The following is a 27,304-nucleotide window of genomic DNA, read 5'->3' as shown; positions in this document are numbered from 1 at the left end:
AATGTCAATGCAAGCTAATCCTGCCTTTTTTTTTTAAGGCCAACACATAGTTTTGAAACACTATTCAGTTTTTAATGCTGCACAATCGTTTGATTTTGCTTTGAAACAACCCCCTGTAGGATGAATCAGAATTATTTTATTGCCAGTATGTGGAACATACCAGAATCGATTGTGGTTTGATGTTGAACATGAAACAACAGGACAATACCATGACGGACAGCACAATAGCAACCAACAATTCACTACAAGACCATAAGATACAGGAACAGAAGTAGACCATTCAGCCCATCAAGTCTGCTCCGCCATTCAATCATGGGCTGATCCAATTCTTCCGGTCATCCCCACTCCCCTGCCTTCACCCCATACCCTTTGATGCCCTGGGTAATCAAGAACCTACCTCTGCCTTAAATACACCCAATGATTTGGCATCCAGAGCCACTCATGGCAACAAATTCCATAGATTTACCACCCTCTGACTAAAGTCATTTCTCCGCATCTCAGTTCTAAAAGCACGTCCTTCAATCCTGAAGTCGTGACCTCTTGTCCTGGAACCCCCTACCGTGGGAAATAACTTTGCCATATCTAATCTGTTCAGGCCTTTTAACATTTGGAATGTTTCTATGAGATCCCCCCTCATTTTTCTGAACTCCAGGGAATACAGCCCAAGAGCTGCCAGACATTCCTCATACGGTAACCCTTTCATTCCTGGAATCATTCTCGTGAATCTTCTCTGAACCCTCTTCAAGTATATCCTTTCTAAAATAAGGAGTCCAAAACTGCACACCATACTCCAGGTCTCACGAGTGCCTTGTAGATCCTCAACATCACATCCCTGCTCTTATATTCTACACTTCTAAAAATGAATGCCAACATTGCATTTGCCTTCTTCACAACGGACTCAATTTGGAGGTTAACCTTTAGGATATCTTGCACAAAGGCTTCCAAGTCCCTTTGCATCTCTGCAACTTGAATTGTCTGCCCATTTATTTCTTCCACCAAAATGCATGACCATACATTTTCTGACACTGTATTTCATTTGCCACTTCTTTGCCCATTCCCCTAAACTAAATCTCTCTGCAGGCTCTGTTTCCTCAACACTACCCACTCCTCCACCTATCTTTGTATCATCGGCAGATTTAGCCACAAATCCATTAATACCGGAGTCCAAATCATTGCCATACATCGTAAAAAAAACAGCGGTCCCAACACGGACCCCTGTGGAACTCCACTGGTAACTGGCAGCCAGCCAGAATAGGATCCCTTTATTCCCACTCTCTGTTTTCTGCTGATCAGCCAATGCTCCAAATATGCTAGTAACCTCCCTGTAATTCCATGGGCTCTTACCTTGCTAAGCAGCCTCATGTGCAGCACCTCATCAAGGGTCTTCTGAAAATCCGAGTACACCACGTCTGCTGCATCTCCTTTGTCTACCCTGCTTGTAATTTCCTCAAAGAATCGCAGTAGGTTTATCAGGCAGGATTTTCCTTTCAGGAAACCATGCTGGCTTTGGCCTATCTTGTCATGTGCCTCCAGGTACTCCATAATCTCATCCCTAACAATCGATTCCAACAATTTCCCAACCACTGATGTCAGGCTAACAGGTCTATAGTTTCCTTTCTGCTGCCTCCCACCCTTCTTAAGGCAATAGTACTAACAAGCCATGAGCAATCAACAATTAGCAGAATGGTCACATGTGCAAACAATAATAATCAAGCACATAAATAAGCACATGTGCCTTTGAATGGAAAATCTTGTAAAAGGTAGTGATTGGCTCAGTACATCACGGGTAAAGCCCTCCCAGCCAATTAGCACATCTACATGAAACACTGTTATAGGAAAGCAGCATCCGTCAACAGAGATCCCCATCACCCAGGCCATACTCTTTTCTCACTGTTGCCAGCAGGTAGAAGGTGCAAGAGCCTCAGGACTTGCAATACAAGGTCCAAGAACAGTTACTACCCCTCAACCATCAGGCTCTTGAACAAAAGGGGATAGCTACACTCACTTGCCCAATCATCAAAATGTCCCTACAACCAATGATCTCACTTTAAGGCCTATCTTGCTACCTCGTGTTCTCGTTATTTAATGCTATTTATTTATATTTGCATTTGCAGTTTGTTGCCTTCTGCATTCTGGTTGATCTTTCATTGATTCTGTTATAGTTTCTATTCTATAGATTTATTGAGTATGCCCACAGGAAAATGAATGTGGTGACATTTATATACTTTGATAATAAAATTTACTTTTAACATATGATTAGACTCAATAATTATCAACAGAAGAAGAACAGGAAAGACCATTTAACAGCAGACCAGTTAGAGTATTACACGTGACTGAGTTCTGTTGAGAAGCTGGTTAGCTGCAGGAAAGAAGCCTGTAATCCTGGTGGTGATGGACTTTTTTAAAAAAACCTTCCTGATGGGAATTTGGTGAATAGGTGACTGCTAGGGTGGGTGCAGCCAGCAGCCACACAGATCTTGTGCCTCCAGTTAGTTGTCAAGATTATTAAAACAGTCACATCTGACAGGATCGTCCATCCCTATATTAATTACGTTACAAGCCCAATATTTGTACTCTGCAAGTATCGAGAAAAGCTATCATTAATTTCTCTCTGCCTGATTACACACTGCAGAGAATCCAGCACAGCAAGTGGAGGAGTTAACTTAGGAGAGGGAGGAGAATATAGAAAGAGATAATTATCCAACAAAAACACGAAGACCATCCTGAAAGTCATCTTGTTACCGATCCTAGAAATGTGCCACATTCTCAAAAGGAAAAAAAAAGCAATAAATATCAAGAACGTGAGATGAAGAGTCCTCGGTAGTGAGTCTAAAAACGCAAACACAAGGAATTCTGCAGACACTGGAAATGCAAGCAACATACATCAAAGTTGCTGGTGAACGCAGCAGGCCAGGCAGCATCTCTAGGAAGAGGTGCAGTCGACGTTTCGGGCCGAGACCCTTCGTCAGGACTAACTGAAAGAAGAGCTAGTAAGAGATTTGGAAGTGGGAGGGGGAGGAGGAGATCCAAAATGATAGCAGAAGACAGGAGGGGGAGGGATGGAGCCAAGAGCTGGACAGGTGATTGGCAAAAGGGATATGAGAGGATCATGGGACAGGAGGCCCAGGGAGAAAGAAAGGGGGAGGGGAGAAGTCCAGAGGATGGGCAAGGGGTATAGTGAGAGGGACAGAGGGAGAAAAAGGAGAGAGAGAGAAAGAATGTGTGTATATAAATAAATAACCGATGGGGTACGAGGGGGAGGTGGGGCATTAGCGGAAGTTTGAGAAGTCAATGTTCATGCCATCAGGTTGGAGGCTACCCAGACGGAATATAAGGTGTTGTTCCTCCAACCTGAGTGTGGCTTCATCTTTACAGTAGAGGAGGCCGTGGATAGACATATCAGAATGGGAATGGCACGTGGAATTAAAATGTGTGGCCACTGGGAGATCCTGCTTTCTCTGGTGGACAGAGCGTAGGTGTTCAGCAAAACGATCTCCCAGTCTGCGTCGGGTCTCGCCAATATATAGAAGGCCACATCGGGAGCACTGGACACAGAAACGTCGACTGCACCTCTTCCTAGAGATGCTGCCTGGCCTGCTGCGTTCACCAGCAACTTTGATGTGTGTTGCTTGGTAGTGAGTCCATAGGTTGTGGGAACAGTTCAGTAATGGCGTAAGTGAAGTTATCCCCTCTGGTCCAAGAGCCTGATGATTGAGGAGCAATAACTGTCATGAACCTGAACCTGGTGGTGTGGGCCCTGAGGCTCCTGTATCTTCACTCCTGATAGCAGCGGCGAGAATGCTGATACTATTCATATACATGGTGGTGGTCCCTGATGACGGACGCTGCTTCCCTGCAACAACACTCTGTTCAGGTGCGCAGGGTATTACCAGTGATGGACTCGGCCATATCCACTACGTTCTGTAGATCTTCCCTTCAAGGGTATTGGTGTTTCCATACCAGGCTGTGATGCAGCCAGTCAATACACTTTCCAGCACACATCTATGGAAGTTTTAGATGTCATGCCAAATCTTTGCAAACTTCGAAGGAAGCAGTGGTGCTGCCTTGTTACAGAAAGTTGTGAGCTCAGTCAGTTCCATCTCCCCACACTCAAGGACATCTACGAGAGCTGATCAGGAAGGTGGTATCCGTCATCATGCACCCCTGCCATCGGGCCATGCCCTCCTCCTGATGCTGCCACCAGTTCGGTGGTACAGCAGCGCCAAGACCCACACCTCAAAGTTCAGCAGTGACTCCTTCCACAGTGCTGTCAAATTTTTCAACCAATCTGAAAATCTTTAACACTACCTCGAACTATGTTTTTTTAAAATCTCTCCCTCAATCTTGCACTAGTACTGTCACGTTTATTTTGCACACATGGAAGTTATGTTCAAAGTAAAGTAAATTTTATCATCAAAGTACATATAATGACACCATATACAATCCTGAGATTCATTTTCTTGCAGGTATATCCAATCAATCTATAATCGAATAATAACCATAACAGAATCAATGAAAGACCACATCAACTTGAGCATACAGTGTACAAAAGTCCACAAACTGTGGAAATAGAAAGAGAGAGCGAGAGAGCGAGAGAGCGAGAGAGAGAGAGAGAGAGAGAGAGAGAGAGAGAGAGCAAGAACTTGAGATGAAGGGTTCTTGAAAGTGAGTCCATAGGTTGTGGGAACATTTCAATGACGGGGCAAATGAAGTTGAGGGAAGTTATCCCCTCTAGCTCAAGAGCCTGATGGTTGAGGCGTAAAATAACTGTTCCTGAAACTGGTGGTGTGAATCCTGAGGCTCCTGTACCACCTTCCTGATGACAGCAGCGAGAATTTATGTTAATGTTAAGATTATGTTAACTTGTGTTGGTCCTTGTCTTACAATGTACTGTGCATCTGCTACAAAGGGCTAATTTTGAAAAGATTAGTTTTAGAGGTTTAAGGTCCCTGTACCTCCTTCCCGATGGCAGCAGCAAGAAGCTAGAGTAGCCTGGATGGTTACATGCAGTATGTCTGTGACAATAAGCTTGAATTTATCAAGGTCAGACTCACCAACAAAATGCTATTGAAGATCGTCAACTTGCAACTAAGAGCAGTGGCTGATACAATAATGTAGCAAAAATTAAACCACAATACAGTTTTTAAAAAAGATATACTCACTCTCACATGTCCGACACATACTATTCCAGATTCCTCTCCAGGCTGCTACCCCACAATGCTGTGTCCTCAATCCTCTACTTTACTCCCTATAACCTTTTTAATGCCATGGACCAATACCTTCACGCAAAGGGTCCGCAGACTCCAAGTTGAGGACCCCTGCCCTATACACTTGTAACTGCATGGCCAGATGCTGCTCTATCTACAAGTTTAGAGATGGCACCACCCTGGTGGATTAAATCTTAAATAACTTTGAGCTGAAGTGCAGGAAGATAGAGAGGTTAGTGACAAGGTGTCATCGACATCAAAGGATACTTAGGAGAATTGATTAGGAACATTTTCTCTGTAGCGGGAGAAGCCTTCCTTGTTGGCGCTGGGCCTGGCGATATGGGCGAGAATGGGCAGAAGCAGCACATTCTAAGAGACTTCTTTACTTGCCCATATGGATGCAAAGCTGGGTTAGCATCCATTGTTTTAAACCGCAAACTCCTTCAAGTTTTGTCATCTTTCAACCTCAGTGCAAAGTCAATATCATCCGATACTGACAAGAGGAAATCTGCAGATGCTGGAAATCCAAGCAACGCACACAAAATGCTACAAGAACTCAGCAGTCCAGGCAGCATCTATGGAACAGAGTAAACAGTCGATATTTTGGTCGAAACCCTTTGTCAGGACTCCATTCATCCTCCCTTTACCTGAGCAGATCTACAGGTTGTGTCCCATCCCAATGTGTCTGGCTATCTGTTTTTTTTTTAAGTCATTGCATGAGAGCAATGGAAAGGGCGAGAGTGTGGAATGAGTTGCCATCACAAGTGGTCCGTGCGAGCTCGACTTCAAGGTTTAAGGGAAGTTTAGCTGGGTACACGGATAGTAGGGTTATGGAGGGCTGTGGTCCCAGTGCAACTCAACGGGAGTAGGCAAGTTAAATAATTCGGCATGAACTAGATGGACTGAAGAGCCTATTTCTGAGCTGTACTTTTCTATGACTCTAAAGAGTATCTCCTGGGCAAACGGTGGGTAGCTGAGCAGAAAACACAGGAATGAAATTGACTTTAAACCTGACTTTTTGTTCATAAGAACTTGCCAGTTCACTAAATAACTGCAAGACTCACAATTGAAGGATGATTCACGCCAGGGATTCTCCTGATGTTCGGAGCCTTTCTGGAGTGTGAGTCGGAAGGAGGAGATGATTAAGCAAACTCATACAGGCTGTTATTTGTGTGGGAGAAGAACCTTCTGACAAGTTCTTACTAGTAGAGCAAGCCACTGATTGTTGTAACAGCACAAAATGAACAGTTCAGTCATCTAGCCAAATCAGAATCAGATTTCCTATCACCGGCAAACGTTGTTTGTTGTTTTGTGGCAGCAGTACAATGAAATACATAATAATAAAACTGTACATAAATACTTAGTGCCAAAAAAGTAGTGAGGTGGTGTTCATGGGTTCAATGTCCATTCAGAAATCTGATGGCAGAAAAAACTGTTCCTGAATCATTCAGCGCGTGCCTTCGGGCTCCTGGGCCTCCTTCCCAACATTAGCACTGAGAAGAGGGCAAGTCCTGGGTGAGTGGCGGGGGGGGGGGGGTTCTTGCTGATGGACAACACCTTTTTGAAGCATTACTCCTTAAAGATGCCTTGGATGCTATGGAGGCTGGTGGCCATGGTGGAGCCGACAGATTTCACAACTTTCTGCAGCTTCTTTTGATCCTGTGCAGTAGCCTCTGGCCCCCCACACCAGACAGTGGGGCAGCCAGTTAGAATGCTCCCCACAGTACATCTGTGAAAATTTGCGAGTGTCCTTGGTGACATACCAAATCTCCTCAAAAAAAAATATAGCTGCTGTCATGCCTTCTTTCTAAATACATCGACATGTTGGCCTCAGGATGGACGGTAAGAGACGACACCCAGGAAGCTGAAATTGCTCACCTTTTCCACTTCTGATCCCTCAATGAGGACTAGTCCTCACAGCCGGTGAAGATCTTCACACCATTCCAGTTACATTACTGAAGTTCATTCTCCATTTTACAGGCAAACTGTGGGGATATGTATTTAAGTTTTGAAAAGTTGTAAGTCTTTTCTTCCTTGAATTGCTTTTAAAATTAATAACAGCGCACAATCTTTCAATCTGGCAATTGAATGCAGCCCAAAGCTAGCAGACCTTAACGAGAGTCTGCTGAGGATTATGCAAATATTACAACCCTGTGGAATGAATCAATTTTGACAATGTGGCTCAGGGTCACTCAGGTCTGGGCATCCTGTACACTTTAGGAAGGTTGGTCCAATCTCCCTCTCCATTCTAGATTGCTATTACTAGAGAGAAGTGTTCTGAATCAATTCTTCCAAGTATCCTTGATATTCAACCATGAATATATCCTCACTAAATTTTTCTCTTTTTGTACTAACTTAATCAAACTTTATACATACACTCCCTACTGTAATTTACAGATGTTATTATAATGTATTGCAATGTACTGATGCTGCATAACAAATTTCACAACGTACGTCGGTAATATTAAACCCGATTCTGATATGCTGGTCTCTTGTTGCTCTGACAGGAAAAGGCGAGCCATGGCCATACTTGGCAAAGACAGCTTCGCAAATTTTGATTTGGATTGATCCAGAGTAGAAGCTCTCTGCCCAGCATCGGAATGCGAATTCTCAAATTTCTGGTTCAGTGTTGATAAGTATTGTTTTAATATTAGCTTGAACTAGAGTCCTGGCACAGGAACAAACCTTTCAGCCCAACTAGTCCATGACAACCAAGATGCCCATCCAAGGTTGTCCCATTTGGTCCATACCCTACTTGTCCACACTGACTATGTGTGGACGAACAGAACAAAATTCTAAGTCAAATCGGTGCCAGACTGAAGAATTTTCTCCTCAGCAAGATCAAATATGCAGTCTCATTCATTAATGATGCTGGCAATGGAATGAGGCAATGTTAGAGTCATAGAAAAATACAGCAGAGAAACAAATAGGACATTTGGCCCATCTAGTCTCGACCTGTACCAGGACCACAGCCCTCCATACCCCTACCATCAATGTACCAATCCAAACTTTTCTTATACGTTGAAATTGAGCTCGCATGCACCACTTGTGCTGGCAGCTCATTCCACACTCTCATGACCCTCTAACTAAAGTTTCCCCTCATGTTCCTCTTACACGTTTCACCTTTCACCCTTAACCTATGATCTCTAGTTGTTGTCCCAACCAATCTCAGAAGAAAAAGTCTGCTTGCACTTACCCTATCTATACCCTTCATAATTTTGTATACCTCTATCAAATCTGCTCTCAATCTTCTTTGTTCTGAAGAATACCGTCCTAACCTATTCAATCTTTCCTTATAACTCAGGTCCTCCAGACATGGCAACATCCTTGTACATTTCCTATGTACTCTTTTGACTTGATTTACATCTTTCCTGTAGGTAGGTGACGAAGACTTCACACAATACTCGAAATTAGGTCTCACCAATTTGTTGACTGAGAACCTTTAGCTAAGATCAGAGTAGTTTCCCTTTATCAGAAGAGTTCCATCAGAATCCATCTGCATGTTTCAATTTTAGTTATCGATGTTATCTTCTGGGGTTTATCAATCTTTGAGTATTCACTCTGGAATCATCCAATAATCATCCTCCATTTCCTGCTTCAATGTCCGTTAAAAAATTAAATAAAATTAGTTGTGCATAACCTAGCTCTCAAAATACAACACATTTACCATGAAGCTTTAAAAAGTAACCAGAGGGCAGTGCAGTAGCATAGTGGTTAGCACAATGCTTTGCAGTACCAGCGACCCGGGTTCGATTCCCGCCACTGCCTGTAAAGAGTTTGTACGCTCTCCCACATGACTGTGTGGGTTTCTTCTGGGTGCTCCAGTTTCCTCACACAGTCCAAAGATGTACTAGTTGTTAGGTTAAATAGCCATTGTAAATTGTCCATTGATCAGGTTAGGGTTAAATCAGAGGGTTGCTGGGCAGCATGAATCGAAGGGCTGGAAGTACACTATCTCAATAAATAAATAAATAAATAAATAATCAATCAATCAATCAATCTAATTTCAGACCATTTGTGGAGCTTCAGTTCACAATTTTGTTTATTTTATTGACACACAGTGCAGAATAGGCCCTTTCGGCCCTTCGAGCTGCACCACCCAGCAATCCCCAGATTTAATCCTAGCCTAATCATGGGACAATTTACAGTGACCAATTAACCTACCAACCAGTACGTTTCTGGACTGTGGGAGGAAACCGGAGCACCCGGAGGAAACTCACACGCTCACAGGGAGAACGGACAAACTCCTCGCAGGCAGCAGCGGGAACTGAATCTGGGTCGGTGTTACTGTGAGGTGTTGTGCTACCCACTGCACTACCGTGTCACCTTCCACGTCCCACGCTCACTAATGCAAAGCTCATGGCACACTGTGGGTTAACTCATTGCACAATCGTCAGAAATGGCAGCCTTTGGAGCATCGGAAGTTTATCACTTCCCTAAGCAGACGGAAGGACTCGGAGACAGATTTCCTATACCAATTCATTACCAGTGGATCATAGGTTATTGGCATTAATAAACATAGCATGGATACTCTCTGATGTCAAAGCTCTGCTTCACAAAACGATAATACTCAGAACAATGAGAACTGACAACCAGTTCACCACATAAATTACACCGAAGAGAATCATTTATGATATTAATTTTGCAGTATTGGAAAACATTGATAGCAAAAGTTTCAAACGAATTGGAACTAAACTAAAACAAACATTTCAGGTGGCGGAAAACCGGAAGGACATTTCAGGGAAACATAGTTCTCCATCTATTGCAGCAACCTCACTTTAAAAATACTTATAGACATCCTGACTCCTGATGCCAGAGAAGGGCAAGTCTTCCTGTCACCAAATGAATTTTCTAACAGGCAAAGCATTTCAGCCACAGGAAAATATACCATTAACATGCACTAACAGAAAGGTTCCTTCAATTTCACAGCAAACTGAATCGCAGTTGTATTAACAGTCAGGTGGAATATCATAGCTTGATAAACCCATGCTATGAAGATATTGTGGGTTTAAAATTCACCACTTTTTCCTGAGATTAACTTTTTCATTCTTTATGTTCTATTTTTGAAATTGTTATTTGGTTTTATTTAGTACAAATATTAAATATTGCACTGAAAATATTACTGCATTAAACAATTCTGCAAGAACAAATACTTGTTTTAATTAACTATCTGTTAAATCACTATTTGCTTCTTCATAATGAATATACTGCATTTATTGAAGAATATCATTAGAATGAACCAGTAATAATTATAAATGAAATTATGTTAGAAGATTCAATATGTGTGAAAAAGTAACTGTATAGTACTCTTTGTAACACCCACTGGAATACCTGACGAATCTTAGTGGTGCTTCGAGAGAGAAACTTTGATAGATGTGTGGTGGAGAGTATATTGACTGGTATGGAAACCATCACAGTCTGATATGAGAACACAAAGCCTTTGAATGGAAAATCCTACAAAAGGTATTGGATTTAGTCCAGTACGTTGTGGGCAGAGCCCTCCCAACCATTGACTACATCTACACGAAACACTGTCATGGGAAAGCAGCATCAGTTATCAGAGATCCCCACCACCCAGGCCATGCTCTCTTCTCGCTGCTGCCATCAGGAAGAGGGTACAAGAACCTCAGGACTTGCACCACCAGGTTCAAGAACAGTTGCTGCCCCTCAATCATCAGGCTCTTGGATAAAAGGGGTTAACTACAGCCACTTGCCCTATTGTTGAAGTGTTCCCACAACCAATAATCTGACTTTTAAGACACTATCTCATGTTCTCGTTATTTGCACATTCTGTTGTCTTCTCCACTCTGAGTAATCTTTCATTGATTCTGTTACAGTTAGACTTTCTATAGATTTGCTGAGTATGCCCGCAGGAAAATGAATCTCCGGCTTGTATACGGTGACATATAGGTACTTCGGTAATAAAATTTACTTTCAACTTAGAAGAGGAAGAGGAATCTTGGGGTCCACATCCATAGATATCCCAAAGCCGCAATGCAAATTGGCAGCGTGGTCAAGAAGGTGTATGGACATAGGAGGAGTGGACATCCACAGTTGTTTTCCCAGGTTGGACATGGTTCGTATAAGAGGGTGGATTGATAACAATTAAGGGTTGGGAAGAAAGTAAAAAGGGAGGGGGGGGAATGTCAGAGGCAGGTTTTTTTTTAAAAGACAGAGTGGTTAGGTGCATCAAAGCACTGCCAGGTTTGATGGTAGAGATATACGAGTGGCCTTTAAGAGACTGTTAGGTGGATGAAAGAAAATGAAGGGAAGGGCTAGATTAATCTTAGAGTGCATTGAAGGGTTGGCACATATCATGAACTGAATGTCCTGTACTGGTCTACGTTCTATATTTTATGTTCTGCATCTTACTGCCTTTGATGCAATTATATTTTCCATTAAAGAAAAACTGAATCAACATTACAAGGATACCTGCTGTCTAGCGGTAAAGTGGATCACTAATGTGCGGAATAAAGCTTCCTTTCAATAATCAAATTGGAAACATAACAGTAGATTATTCTTCTATAATACCATTACAGATTTTATGCAGTTAAATATAAAGGCTATACATATTGTACCTCTGCTGAAGGACATAAACCAGGTCTTTGCAGTAATTGTCACCATGTTTGGCAAACTTTTTGATATGCTGATATATTCTATTATACTGAAAACAATCACAAAACAGTTAATGGACACTTTTTTTAAAAAAGTAACATATTATTCATACTCATTATTTAATATATTTATCTAACATTTGAAAAAAATGAGCAGCATACAAAAGCAATTTGAATTAGAATCGTACAGTGCAGAAATAGGCCCATCATATGCTGAATTTACATCACTTTTTTTTTCATAGTATCTCTTTACTGCATAGTCACTGGGACATAGGACAGAAGATTCAACTCCGCAGTAACCTACACAAATAAGTCAGCATCCATGGAAATGAAGGAACAGTTGACTTTTCAGGCTGAGGTCTGGAAAGGAAGGGGAAGATGCCAGAATTTAAAAAAAGGTGGGGGGTGGAGGTAGGAGGACCGCTAGAAGATGATAGGTGAAGCCAGGCGAGCAGAACTATTTATTCATTTCCACAGATGCTGCCTGACCTGCTGAGTTCCTCCAGCATTTTGTGCATGTTGCTCTGGATTTCCAGCATCTGCAGAATCTCTTGTGTTTATGATGAACTCCTCAATTCTCTTTTGAATTAAAGAACCTGTCCTTCAATTCCATTTAATCGCTTTTTGTGCAAATCCCTTGACATACATTACTAATATGAAATCTGTTGCCAGCATTGGAAAGAGTCCAGAGGAGGTTCAGGAGAGTGAACCTTGGAATAAAAAGGTTAATGTATGAGGAGCATTTGATGGCTCTCGGCCAGTGCACACTGGAGTTTAGAAGAATGGGGGCGGCGGGGGGATCTCATTGAAACATATTGAATATTGAAAGTCTGGCTAGGCAGTATGTGGAGAGGATATTTCCTATAGTGGGGGAGTCTAGGACAAGAGGGCACAGTCTCAGAATTGAGAGAAGTCCATTTAGAACAGAGATGAGAAAAAAGTCTTCAGTTAATCAGAGCAGGGGTTCCCAAACTTTTTTATGTCATGGAGACTCACCATTAACTGAGGGGTTAATGGACACCAGGTTGGGAATCCCAGAGCCATAGGGTGGTGAATCCAGAAATACAGAAAACCTACAGCACAATACAGGCCCTTCAACCCACAATGCTGTGCCGAACATGTACTTACTTTAGAAATTACCTCAGGTTACCCATAAGCCCTCTATTTTTCTAAGCTCCATGTACCTACCCAGGAGTCTCTTAAAATACCCTATTGTATCCAATTTAAATCTGTAGAATTCTTTGCCACAGGTGGTGGGCAGGCCAAGTTACTGGTATATTTTAGGTGGGGGTTGACAGCTTCTTGATCAATCAGAGAGTCATAGGTTATGGGGAGAAGACAGAAGACTCGATGAGCCAAATGGCCTAATTTTGCTCCTAGGACCTATAGCCTTTCTGGGAGTGTACAGTGTCTCGTAAATAAAATGCAAGTAGTCATTCTTGATGTTTTCAACCAATCCATCACAAAAACCCTTTATGAGAGGGAGTAAATTTTTTCCATTATATCTTGCTTGAAGAAGTGCAACCCAGTTTCATTCCTGAATGGCTCGGTTCTCATTTTAAAATGTTACTTTCCTCTATTATTGAGTTTCCTTTACCTAAAATATTTTTTTTCTCTTTAAATACTGTCCCATCAGTGCAAAAAACTACCATGATACCTGATCAATTATTCTGCAATTTAAAGCACTTCAATAAATCACATTTCTAGTTGACAGAACCAGCTTTAATAGTTTGACCAAGACACAAAATGCTGGAAATAACTCTGAAGGTCAGGCAGTATCGGTGGAGAGGAATAAAGTGTTGATGTTTCTGGCCAACAGCCTTCACCAGGACCCTCAGCCAACATCTTTACTCTTTTCCTTAGATGCTGCCTGACCTGCTGAGTTCCTCCAGCATTTTGTGTAAGCCTTTAATCCACAATTTTAAAAAAAATTCTTGTGTAGGAGGTTCTACTGAATTTAAGAAATGGGATTTGGGCGGCTGTTTCTTTTGAATTTCTTTGAAACTGCATTTGGTAACTTGCTGCTGCACCAGTTTCTGACTATCCTCAGAAAAATAGCAGAAAGAATTTAACGCAGATAAGTGCGAGGTGTTGCACTTTGGTAGGGCCAACTAGGGTAGGACTTACACAGTCAACAGTAGGGCATTGAGGAGTGCGGTAGAACAAAGGGATCAGGGAATACAGATCCACAATCCATTGAGAGTGGTGTCACAGGTAGAATGTGTCATAAAGAAAGCCTTTGGCACTGTGGCTTTCAGAAATCAGTGTACTGACTACAGCAGATGGGACATTACATACAAGACATTGGTGAGATCTAATTTGGAGTATTGTGTGCAGTTTTGCTCTGCTACCTACAGGAAAGATGTAAATAAGGTTGAAAGGGTACAGAGAAAATTTACAAGAACATTGCCAGGTCTCGAGGACCTGAGTTTATAAGGAAAGATTGAATAGGTTAGGACTGTATTCCTCAGAACGTAGAAGATTGACAGGAGATTTGATAGAGGTACCTAAAATTTGAGGGTATAGATAGGGTTAATAGAAGCAGGCTTTTTCCACTGAGGATGGGTGGGACTACAACCAGGTGTCATGGGTTAAGGGTGAAAGGTGAAATGTTTAAGGGGAACATGAGGGGAAACTTCTTCACACAGAGGGTTGTGAGAGTGTGGAATGGGCAGCCGGCATAAGTGGTGCATGTGAGGTCGATTTCAAAGTTTACGAGAAGTTTGGATAGGTACATGGATGGTTGGGGTATGGAGGGCTATGGTCTCCGTGCAGGATAATGGGAGTAGGCAGTTTAAATGGTTTAGCTTGGACTAGATGGGCCAAAGACCCTGTTTCTGTGCTGTACTTCTCTATGACCTTACTAATTTTTTAAAATTTTTGTTTTCAGAAATGATTTTATTCATTGTTCCCACGTTGTACTTCATCTGCCATAATATTGCCCCCTTCCTTAACCTACTCTTTCTTAAATATAAACTACCATAATCCCACTTTGATTCCCTTCTTCTTTACAAATGACCAGGTCACTGGTTGCCGTTTTTTGCCAATACTTTGAATTTTTGCTAGCAATCACCTATAATCTTAAATAAAAGCCTTCTCGAATTCCATGCAGGGAACATCCAGGGCCACACCCTCAACATATTTACAATCTGCTTAAAATTCTGGCTCGATGAATCAACATGACCTACTCTTTATAAATCAATACAGACTTCCTTCGTTCAGTTTATACATGCTCGAAGACAGACTCATCGAGATTAAATTACAATAACCCTCTTAGAAAATATATTAAACCGACTGGTATACAATTTGCTGGTTTCTCACTTCCTGGTTTGATATCTAAAGTCTTCCAAATAAGTTTATTAATTTAGCTTCGGTCGGCTCTCAAGCTAATCTTCCACTGGATACAACGTTTAATCAAGTGGACTTGACAAACTCACTTAATATACCACAAACAAGAGAAAATCTGCAGATGCTGGAATATCAATTATTTTATACCTGCACACAACGTTAAAAACAGTTTACGCAAAGCACTGACATATTCGTAATTACACAAACCACCCCACGGTCATAAAATCTCGGCAAAAACTTCAACATTTTTAATATTTGTATTTGGAAATCTAAAGTGAAAGCAAAGTTTTTTCCCACATCTGTTTACGTAAGAATAACGAAACATTTAAATTATTCAACTTCCAATATATTAGCAAGAAGATTGGACAAAAAAGAAAACATTTTCTTACTGTGCATCCACCCACTGGGTCTTTCATTTTGACTTTTTTCACTAGATTCACACGCATTAGGGAAAAATAGTGCTCGCGAGTTTACACTTGCACTTTGAGCAGTCATCTGATAAAGTCGCCGCAAGTTAAAGAGTAGCCCTTGGGTCCTAATGCCCTCTCGCTGCGACTACCAGGAAAATACAGAGAGCAATTCCTGTTCCTGGTGGCTGGCTGCCGAGTTGTGGAAAATTGGGTCACAATTCGGCGCCTTTGCATATTAGAAGGTAGCTTAGTAAAATAAACCTAAATTATTCTCCATTCCAACGTTTCCGTGATTAAAAAAAAATACGTGTGGATTGAAGCTTTTCCATTGTATTCATCAGTCATCCAATGAATGCGTTAGAGCAGTATTTTACCGCATTATGTCTTATATATAGGTCTAGGGATGCAAACAAAAACGTTGCGTGGCGTGGATCGGGACCTAAGCCAGTTATTTGACACGTTAGCATGAAATAACCTTGGAGGAGTTTAATGTGAAATAGGTGATAAAAGTTTCACTAGTTCTTATAGCCTGTCAGATTGCAATTGTTTATAAAAGGGCGTCCACCCCATTATAATGGATCTGGAATTGTAATCCAAAGTTCGAAGTAAAATTTATTATCAAAGTACATATGTGTCACCATATACAACCCTGAGATTCATTTTCCTATAGGCATACTCAGCAAATCTATAGAATAGTAACTGTGATAGGATCAGTAAAGGAATTTTCAATCTTCCTGCTGTAAACTGATTCTCCTCCACCTTTGATATGGCCCACAACAGTGGTGTCATGGGCAAACTTGTATCTGGTGTTGGAGCTGTGCTCAGCCACACAGTCAGGGGTGTAAAGTGAGTAGAGTGTAGAGCAGGGGCTAAGCACACAGCCCTGTGGTGCACCTGTGCTGATGGAGATTGTGGAGGAGATGTTGTTGCCAATCCAAACTGAATGGGGTCTGCTAGTGAGGAAATCAAGGTTCCAATTGCACAAGGAGGTATTGAGGCCAAAGTCTTGGAGCTTATCGATTAATTTCAAGGGGATGATGGTATTAAATGCCAAACTGTAATCAATAAAGAGAATCCTCATGTATGCATCTTTGCTGTCCAGATTTTCTGTTGAATGAAAAGCCAGTGAGATGGCATCTCCTGTGGACATGTTGCTCCAGCAGGCAAATTGGAGCGGATCCAAGTCACTTCTCAGGCAGGAGCTGATATGTTTCAACACATGCAACTGGGTGATATTTATTGTTCTTGTCACATGTACTGAAATACAGTGGAAGGCTTGTACTGCATGTTGTTCAGAAAGCTCAATGGAAGTATAACAAGGCAAATACACTGAACAATTAAGGTAGTACAAGGTAGATAATAAGGTGCGAGGTCCTAACGAGGTAGATGGTGAGGTCAAGAGACAGATATAAATACAAGTACATTCTCTTCTCATTGTTACCATCAGGGAGGAGGTACAGAAGCCTGAAGGCACCCACTCAATGATTCAGGAACAGCTTCTTCCCCTCTGCCATCAGATTTCGGAATGGACATTGAAACCATGAAAACTACCTCACTACTCTACTAATATATGTTTTTGCATTACTTATTTAGGTATTTGATACACACACACACACACACACTCTTATATACTTGCTGCAATTTGCAGTTTCCCCCTATATTACCATGTATTGCAGTGTACTGCTGCCACAAAGTTAATAAATTTCATGGCATATGCCAGTGATATTAACCCTGATTCTGACTCTGAAGTACATGCTTACTGTAGAGCTGAAACTTATTGCTTTTATTCAGCAATCAGATCAAAGGTACACAGGATAAGTAATGCAAAGTAACTCAATACTTGATCTAAAGGTGACAATCTGAAAGTACCTGCTGATAATTTCCAGTGTGTAAGCCCTCATACTTCACTTTCATTTGTCATATGACATTGGTGATCCTGGTCTTTCCATGACCATCACTGTTCTTGGCAAATTTTCTATGGAGGTGGTTTGCCCTTGCCTTCTTCTTTACAAGACAGATGACCCCAGCCATTATCAATACTCTTCAGAGATTGTCTGCCTGGCATCAGTGGTTGCATAACCAGGACTTGTGATATGCACCAGCTGCTCATACGACCATCCACCACCTGCTCCCATGGCTTCCCATGGCCCTGATCAGGAGGGGGAAGGGTTAAGTAGGTGCTATAACTTGCCCAAGGGTGCTCTGCAAGCGAGTGCAGCTAATAAGCACCTTACAGCTACTTTGGTAGAGATGTATCTCCATTGCACATACATGGTAAATGGTAGGGCATTGAAGAATGCAGTAGGACAGAAGGATCTAAGAATAATGGTGCATAGTTCCCTGAAGGTGGAATCTCATGTGGATAAGGTGGTGAAGAAAGCTTTTGGTATGCTGGCCTTTATAAATCAGGGAATTGAGTATAGGAGTTAGGATGTAATGTTGAAATTGTACAAGGCACTGGTAAGGCCAAATTTGGAGTATTGTGTACAGTTCTGTTCACCGAATTATAGGAAAGATGTCAACAAAATTGAGAGAGTACAGAGAAGACTTACTAGAATGTTACCTGGGTTTCATCTCCTAAGTTACAGAGAAAGGTTGAACAAGTTGGGTCTTTATTCTTTGGAGTGTGGAAGGTTGAGGGGAGACTTGATAGAGGTATTTAAAATTATGAGGGGGATAGATAGAGTTGATGTGGTTAGACTTTTTCCATTGAGAGTGGGGGAGATTCAAACAAGAGGACATGAGTTGAGAGTTAAAGGGCAAAAGTTTAGGGGTAACATGAGGGGGAACTTCTTTACTCAGAGAGCGGTGGCTGTGTGGAACGAGCTTCCAGCAGAAGTGGTAGAGGCAGGTCCGATGTTGTCATTTAAAGTTAATTTGGACAGCTATATGGACAGGAAAGGAATGGAGGGTTATGGGCTGAGTGCAGGTCAGTGGGACTAGGTGAGAATGAGAGCTCAGCACGGACTAGAAGGGCTGAGATGGCCTGTTTCCGTGCTGTAATTGTTATATGGTTATATTGTTATATCCTGCCAGCCCAAATTCACTTTATATTCTGAGTAATTCTGTCCATATTTTAAACCCATGCCTAAATGTTACATTATTATGATGTGATAAAAAGGAATGTTTAGTTTCCTAACACACCAACAATAATGAAGTAAACTGCTTCCATTCTAGAAACTTGGTTCTGGGGAACTTTGGGTGCCAACTTCTGATATAAACTCGCAATTTATCATGCAGATCCCACTAGATGTTATATTGCCCTGGAGATTAATGTGAGTGTGCCTTAGGCACTCCAGAAATGTGCAGTGGGGGCAGATTTGATTATCAGTTTCAGAATCACTGGCATATTGCGTGACATTTGTCGATATGCACTAGCGGTACATTGCAATGCATAATAATAAAAACTGCAAATTACAGTAATTATTAAAAAAGTTAAATTAAATAAGTAGTGCAAAAACATAAATAAAAAAGTAGTGAGGTCTTGTTGATGGGTTCAGTGTCCATTCAGAAATCAGGTGGCAGTGGGGAAGAGGCTTTTCCTGAATCGTAGAAATTGGATTGCACCTTTTCTTCTGCAACAGAACTGTCACACTAAGGGGTGTTGGGAGCAAGGGTGGACCCAAATGCAAGACACATCTTGTGAGGTTAACTTAATTGAGTTAATTGCTCATTACAAGGAGAGCAAAGCAGAAGCAGGAATAGCATTCTGGACAAGGACTCAGGACTACGACTAGTCTGGGACAAGGGGTCTGGTCTAGGACTCGGAATCACGGACCGCTAGGGCCAGGACTTGTCTTGGTACTTGGGTGCTGCTGGAGCCAGGAACTCTTCTTAATCACGGGGCAGACACGGACACAGGACATAAAACATAGAGCCGGCAATCCTCTTAGGACACAGGACGGAGTCGGGAGTCTTCCTGACACAGGGTCAGGACCCTTCCAGGGTACAGGGCCGGGACCCCTTTTAGATGCAGGACATGGATACGGAGACCACACAACGATGGACATAACTATAACTGGGCTCAAGTACGCTCCAAGCCACGGCGAGCTCTTGACTCACCACAGCGGGTTAACTTCGATTGATCTGTACCGACAAGGGAAGGCGGCTTGCTGGCACTCGCTCCGGGAGGAGACTAGGCTTGCTCCGGCCAGATGACATTGGCTCGCAGTACCCTTGGTGACTTTACAAATGCTCTCGCACTGAACGGCTGAATGCCAGAGACTCTAAACTGCCGGTTCAACCAAGAGTAAATTGCCTCCAATCACCAAGCCCGAGGGACACAGGAAAACAGGGAACCAAAGGGAAACAGGGAGTCAACGGTCCGGATCGTAACATAAACAAAGTAAATTTAAAGGGACCCCGATCCGGACCATGACAAGAACATTGTTGGATCCCCTCATAAAGAGCCGTGACATTGGTTGCAAACAAGAGTGCTGCAGTTAATAGCCTTCAGGTGTTCTTCAGGGCATTATCCTACACACAACCATCTCCAATTGTTTTATCAATGACATTTCTTCCGTCAAGTTCTTAGGCCATTAGGATCTTTTCTGGGGTAGGGGGTGCGGCCTGTACATGAGGAACATGTTGCACTTCAACTGCAGAGAGGATACTCTCCTTGCAGGGAAGTTTACTAGTGCTACACGGGAGGATTTAAAATAGATTTGTAGAGGCGTTGGGACCCTGAGCAGGAGTAAGACATGGGCCAAAGCAGTAGCCTGCAAAAAGAACATTTAGTAATCAGGATTGGCAGGGGCACAGTAAAGGAGAGAAAGAAATACCTGGTTAAACGGCCCTTATTTCAATGCATAAGGATTGGCAGGGAAAGCAGATGAACTCAGAGTTCGGATTGGCTTTGGGGACCAGGGCATTAGAGCCCTAACAGAAACATGGCTGAGGTAAGTGAAGGACTGACAGCTGAGCGTTCTGGGATGCAGATGCTACAGGTGTGACAGAGGTACAAGTAAGTGAGGAGAGAGTTTTACCTTTTTGATAAGAGAGGCACCAACAACGAAGTGTTGAGATGACATCCTCGGAGTATTGTCCAGTGAGGCCATATGAGTGGAACTGGGGAGCAAGAAGTGGAGGGTTCCTCTAGCAGGGCTGCGTTATATACACCCCCAACAGACAGCAGGAACTTGAGGAGCAGGTGTGTAGAGAAATTCCTCATAGGTGCAAAAGTAACTGCAAATTTTTTTTCTCCAGTCCTGATGACGGGTCTCGGACTGAAACGTCAACTATACTCTTTTCCATAGATGCTGCCTGGCCTGCTGTTCCTCCAGCATTTGGTGTGTGTTGCTTGGATTTCCAGCATCTGCAGATTTTCCGAGAGATCCTAATTTCTTATGTATTGAATGGGCCAGTTAAGGGCCTGTGTTGTCTATTTAACATTTCATTGATGTTTGGGTAATACGGTATTATAAATATATTTTCTGATTAAGCACTTTGTTGTTGAAATAATTCATTTCGGGTTAGATGTAAAATTATGTTCATGGCCTACGTCATCACAGAATATGTCATATGTGCATGTCTCATTAAAAGTAAAAATGAAACTAATGTACACACATTCCAGACTGCTTTGTGCTGATTTCAATTATGTCATCTGAGAAGGGCTTGGATAGGTCATAAGACCATTAAACATAGGAGCAGAATTATGCCATTTAGCCTATCGAGTCTGCTCCGCCATTCAATCAGGGCTGATCCCAGATCCCACTCAACCCCATACACCTGCCTTAGACCATAGGACCATAAGACATAGGAGCAGAGTTAGGCCGTCTGGCCCATCGAGTCTGCTCTACCATTCAATCATGGCTGATCCTTCTTCTTCTCTCTTCCTCGACCCCAGCTCCTGGCCTTCTCCCCGTAACCTTTGATGCTGTGTCCAATTAAGAATTTATCACTCTCTGCCTAAAATACACCCAACGAGCTGGTCTCCACAGCTGCATGTGGCAACACATTCCACAAATTCACCACCCTTTGGCTAAAGAAATTTCTTCGCTTCTCTGTTTTGAAAGGGCACCCTTCTACTCTGAGGCTGTGTCCTCTTGTCCTAGACTCTCCCACCATGGGAAACATCCTTTCTACATCTACTCTGTCTAGGCCTTTCAACGTTTGAAAGGTTTCAATGAGATCCCCTCTCATCCTTCTGAATTCCAGCAAGTTCAGACCCAGAGCTTTCTCACCATATCCTTTGATGCCCTGACCAATCAGGAAACTATCAACTTCTGACTGAAATATACCCATGGGTATGGCCTTCGTCACAGCCTGTGGCAGAGCATTCCTCAGGTTCACTATTCTTTGGCTAAAAAAATCCTCCTTACCTCCATTCTAAAAGGTTGCCCATCAATTTTGGGACTGTGCCCTCTAGTTCTGGATACCCCCATCAAAGGAAACATCCTCTCCACATCCACCCTCTCTAGTCCTTTGAACATTCAGTGGGCTTCAATGAGATCCCCCTGCATGCTTCTAAATTCCAGTGAGTACAGGCCCAAAGCTGCAAAATGTTCCTCATATGTTAACCCCTTCTTTCCTGGAATCATCCTCGTGAACCTCCTCTGGACTCTCTCCAATGACAACACATCCTTTCTGAGATATGGGGCACAAAACTGTTGACAATACTCCAAGTGCGACCTGACTCGTGTCTTATAAAGCCTCAGAATTATCTCCTTGCTTTTATATTCTATTCCACTTGAAATAAATGCCAACATTGCACGTGCCTTCTTTACTACAGATTCAACCTTCTGGGAGTTTTGCACAAGGACTCCTAAATTCACTCTGCACCTCTGATGTTTGAACCTTCTTCCCATTTAGATAATAGTCTGCACTACTATTCCTTTTACCTAAATGCATTATTGTACATTTCCCAACACTGTATTCCTTCTGCCACTTCTGTGCCCATTCTTCCAATTTGTCTTAAGTCCTGCTGCAATCGCATTGCTTTCTCAACACTACCTACCCCCTCACCTATCTTCGCATCATCTGCAAACTTTGCCACAAAGCCATCAATTCTATTATCCAAATCATTGACAAGTAATGTGAAAAGTAATAGTGCCAATACTGACCCCTGAGGAACACCATGAGAAACTGGTAGCCAAATAGAAAAGGCCCCCTTTATCCCCACTCTCTGCTTCCTCTCCATCAGCCATTCATGGAGGGGAGGGTGCTGGGGGATAGGGGCTCACAACAGGAAATTGACGTGAGCTAGGAGGACAATTTGGTTTGCATGGACTGGATGGGCCAAAGGGTCTGTATTCATGCTGTATTGCTCTATGACTCTTTAAGGTCAAATGTTTGGATGTTTTCTGATGATTGCACGGGGTTCAATCCCATTCACAACTCTTCAGTGGATGAAGCAGACCGAAGATGCAGGTAACATTCAGGCATAGGTTGATTCGTGGCAAAAAATATTTGTGATAGAAAAGTGCCAGGCAATAACCATTCCCAACGTGTACAGGTTTAACCACCTATCTTGACATTCAAAGGTACTGCCATCAATGAAGCCCCCACTGCCTATATCCCGTGATTGCCCGAAAATTTAAGTGGACAAGTCACACAGATCAAATAACAATGAGAGTAGATCTGAGTCTGGATACACAGACTCAGCACCTGACACCAAAAGACATTTCCACTACCTGCAAGGCACCAATCGGAAGTGTGATGGAACGTTCTCCACCTGCCTGTCCTGGTATGCATCCTGATCCATTGGTCTGTGTCCATTACTCTCTGAGCGACTTGTATTTTTGTGCAGTGAATGCCCTTCAGTGTACAAGAATGCTGCTTGCCATTTCCGCAATTTGCTTTTTTTTCATGTTGGCAGGGCATTGATATCTTTGTTGCTGTTTGCATAATTTGCTTTTTTGCGTGTGGGAGGGTGCAGTTTGATGTTCTTGTTGCCATTTGAATGGTTTTTTTAAGCATGGGATGGGGTTTGAAGTTTTATTTGAACCCACTCCACGGTTTTCTTTATTTATGTGGCTGCTTGTGGAGAAGATGAACCTCAGGGCTGCATATTGCATATGTACTTTGATAATAAATGTACTTTGACGCTTTGAACTTTGAAACTATCCTACTAGGCTGTGATGCAACCAGTCAGGATACTTTCAACAGTGCACTTGCAGAAACTTATTAGAGTATATGGTGAAATTTTAATCTCCTTAATCTTCTAGAGGCTTTCTTCATGATTGCACAGGTTAGGTCATCATAGATGTTACCACCCAGCCAGTCATTCATTCATTTCTATGGCTTGTTCTCATAATGATGCAACTATTTAATGCTTTCTAAAGGTCTTTAAAGTTATTGAGGACTGCAGAAGGAATTTGAATTAAGATCAAGGGTGTGCACATTGAAATGCCTCCAAAGACGGTTGCATTCGTCCACATTCCTCTGGAATACATCATAACTGGGATAAAGAGCACCTAGCAAAGGGTAAGTTGCTGGAAGACAAAAGAAGATGAAGGAATGGAAGGAATAGCAGAGCAGAATGGCCTAATTCTGCTCCTATGCCTTATGATCTTATGGTCTTATGGAATATCTGAAGAATGCCATAACTGGCTGGGAATTCTGAGTGTAATTCTTCTACTTGAAGCTCAGAAAGGGACGGTATGTCAGGCTCTGTGTTATCAGGCAGGACATCCTCAGCTTCTGCTCCCTGCTGCTCCCTGAACCGTAGATTCAGAGTTGTCAAGGTGACCTGCTGTGAGCTTTCATGCATTAGGTTCCCTTCTGGCTGGAATCATAGATATTTGTGCAACACACACAAAATGCTGGAGGAACTCAGCAGGCCAGGCAACATCCATGGAAAAAAGTACAGTCGACGTTTCGGGCAGGACTGCCGAAGGGTTTCAGCCCATAATGTCGACTGTAATTTTTTCCATAGATGCTGCCTGGCCTGCTGAGTTCCCTCAGCATTTTTTTGTGTCACTGCAAATAGATGCACAAGGGGGGAAACACACTCATTGCACAAGATGACTACATGGTTGTGCAGGGAATTCTGGCTTCATCATGGAGCAGGATTCTTGTCCCTGCACAGATACGGCTTTAAGGACATTACGTGCCGTTACAGACACAAGCAATTCTGCAGATGCTGAACATCTTCAGCATCACACACAAAATGCTGAAGGAACTCAACAGGTTAGGCAGCATCTCTGGCGGGAATTAAACAGTGGATGCTTTGGGCGAGGTACTCTATCATGACTTAAAGATTTCAGCTTGAAACATCGAATTTTCATTTCCCTCCATGCCTGACCTGCTGAGTTCCTCCAGCATTTTGAAAGTGCTGTAACTGAATCTAAAGCAGGGGTTCCCAACCATTTTTACGCCATGGAACCTTACCATTAACCGAAGGGTCCATGGACACCAGGTTGGGAACCAGTGATCTAATAGGATTTCATCTCCTCAGCTCTCAACTGGTACATGACCACAGGTATCAAACATGCACATTAATGAAGACATAAGAGGCTAGAGATGCTGGGATATGGACCAGCACGCACAAAAAATATGAGGAACTCAGCAGGTCAGACAGCTCTATAGATGTTACCTGATCTGTCGAGTTCCTCCAGCATTTTCTAAGTGCCATTACAGAATCTAAAGGAATTTTTATATCTAAAAGCCTGATATCTGGCAGTAGCTGTGGAGTCTTCATCCTGTAGTAGTGATGTGTTATATTCATTTAAGGTACCATAGTATCCAGTGGTTGGATACGCAGAGGCCAAAGCCATTGAATAATCCCTCATAAGACCATAAGACATAGGAACAGAATTAGACCATTCATCTCATTGAGTCTGCTCCACCATTCCAGCATGGCTGATCCTAGATCCCATACAATGGTCAACTTATGCCTTAACTATACTCACGGACTTGGCCTCCACCACAATCTGTGGCAGACTATTCCACAGATTCACTACTCCCTGGCTAAAAAAAATTCCTCCTTACCTCAATTCTGAAAGGTCACCCCTCAATTTTGAGATTGTGTCCTCTCGTTCTGGATACCCGAACTATAAGAACCATCCTCTCCATGTCCACCACATCTAGTCCTTTTACCATTCGGTAGGTTTCAATAAGGTCGCTACTCATTCTTTTAAATTTCAGTGAGTACAGGCCCAAAGCTCCCAAATGCTCCTCATACATTAACTCCTTCCTTCCTGGAATCTCCTTATGGACCTCCTCTGGACTCTCTCCAATGATAACACATCCTTTTGATTCAGCTGTCTAACCTACACACAATGGGTAGCATGTATTCAATCTGAAGGAATTTGAAGGAGAAGAAATAATGATTCTCCATTTGGGCATCTGCTGCTTGTCATAGAATGTTGAGCTTCTAGGTTTCTTGAGCACCTATATTTACTAATAGTTATTTTAACTAGAGCTGTTAAGCCCTTGTGCTTTCAGTTTAATCTTGTCAAGTTAATTGCCGCTAGCATGTGCTTCCCATCGTCTATGATTATTTAAAGAGGACTCTCATTTAGTGCCTTAGCGGAGTCATTGTGTTGGAGAGAATGAATTGTCTGGAAATGTTGCTCAGTCGCTAACCTGAGGCTCTGCTGGTATTCCTGTGTCTCGCCTCTTGCTTCCATTTCCTCCTGGGGATGCTGCCACTCGTCCGTTCCTGACTTGAGTCGTGAGCCTACAGATGGCAGCTCCTGGGTTGAGTTGTGAGCCTACAGACGGCAGCTCCTGGGTTGAGCTGTGCATCTACAGACGACAGCTCCTGGGTTGAGCTGTGCATCTACAGACGACAGCTCCTGGGTTGAGCTGTGCATCTACAGACGACAGCTCCTGGGTTGAGCTGTGCATCTACAGATGACAGCTCCTGGTTTGAGTTGTGAGCCTACAGACAACAGCTCCTGGGTTGAGTTGGCGCCAGTGACCTCCATGACAGAGGGAACCTGCAGTCTTCTGCACCTGGGTCCTGTCCTCCGCAAACAAACCATGGCAGTATCAAGATTTACAGTGGTTGGCTGTACGTTACACAAGATCATGGTATGTATGTACAACATGTGCCATCAGCCAAGCAATGAGTAGAATTGGAAGAGTAAAAAGAGGAGAACGAAGAAGGGGATGACAAGGAAGAAGAGGAATGGATCAACGGAAGCAGCTTCTTTCTGTCTGGACACTTTGTGAACAGCTTGTCTATTTGTGATATCAATGTCCATAATCCCAAAATCCGAGTTGCCAAAATTCCCATAATTTTCTTTCTCCCTTTTTTCGTTGACCGTCATCGTGTGCTTAGGATGTTGTGAAATAAAAATTAAGCTATCCAAAACAAATTTACAAGTCAAAAGATGCCACGTTGCATTGAAACATCAATCAATCAACCTTGTCCTTTTTCTTACTGATTATTTTCTGTATACTGTAATGTCATTTGCTCCAATTTAGTGCCTCCTAGCTGACTGTTACATAGTTGGTGGGACGCTGCTGTCTTCCCTTGGAAAGCAACATAGAGTAGCTCTGGTCCCATAAATACGAGCTTTGAACTTGTACCATCTTGGCCAGTCTGGCAGCAATTGGGGCTGGGCAGCTGGGGTACTGATGGAATTAGAATTCATCTGGTTGCATCATTACCATCTGGTATGGAAGAGCGAAACCACCGGATTGGAAAAAGCTGCAGAGTTGTAAACTCCGCCAGTTCCATCATGAGCTCTAGCCTTCTCACCATCGAGGACATCTTCAAAAGCTGATGCCTCAAGAAGATGGCATCCATCTTCCAGAACATCCCCTCTTCTCTTCT

At 42.7% G+C, this 27,304-nt stretch overlaps 1 protein-coding gene across 4 annotated transcripts in view; it reads right to left on the bottom strand.

Annotated features, from left to right (window-relative positions):
• Nucleotides 1-15,876, bottom strand: part of nostrin (nitric oxide synthase trafficking) — a 48,159-nt gene extending 32,283 nt beyond the window's left edge. Inside the window, exons 1-2 of one of the 4 annotated variants that reach the window (XM_063052364.1) lie at nucleotides 15,559-15,876; nucleotides 11,786-11,871 (exon numbers count right to left, since the gene is read on the bottom strand). In XM_063052364.1, the coding sequence (XP_062908434.1) occupies nucleotides 11,786-11,871; nucleotides 15,559-15,615 (143 nt within the window). In that variant the 5' untranslated portion in view covers nucleotides 15,616-15,876. Of the gene's footprint in view, nucleotides 1-7,085; nucleotides 7,184-11,785; nucleotides 11,872-15,558 lie in introns of those variants that run through there. The other 3 variants (XM_063052365.1, XM_063052363.1, XM_063052366.1) reach the window with 3 other exon arrangements.
• Nucleotides 15,877-27,304: the final 11,428 nt, after the last annotated feature.

This window comes from Mobula hypostoma, chromosome 6 (assembly GCF_963921235.1).
Source record: "Mobula hypostoma chromosome 6, sMobHyp1.1, whole genome shotgun sequence".
In the NCBI taxonomy this organism is placed as follows: Eukaryota; Metazoa; Chordata; class Chondrichthyes; order Myliobatiformes; family Myliobatidae; genus Mobula; species Mobula hypostoma.
The sequence above is the reverse complement of the archived record's forward strand: the minus strand, read 5'-3'. Positions and strand labels throughout refer to the sequence as shown.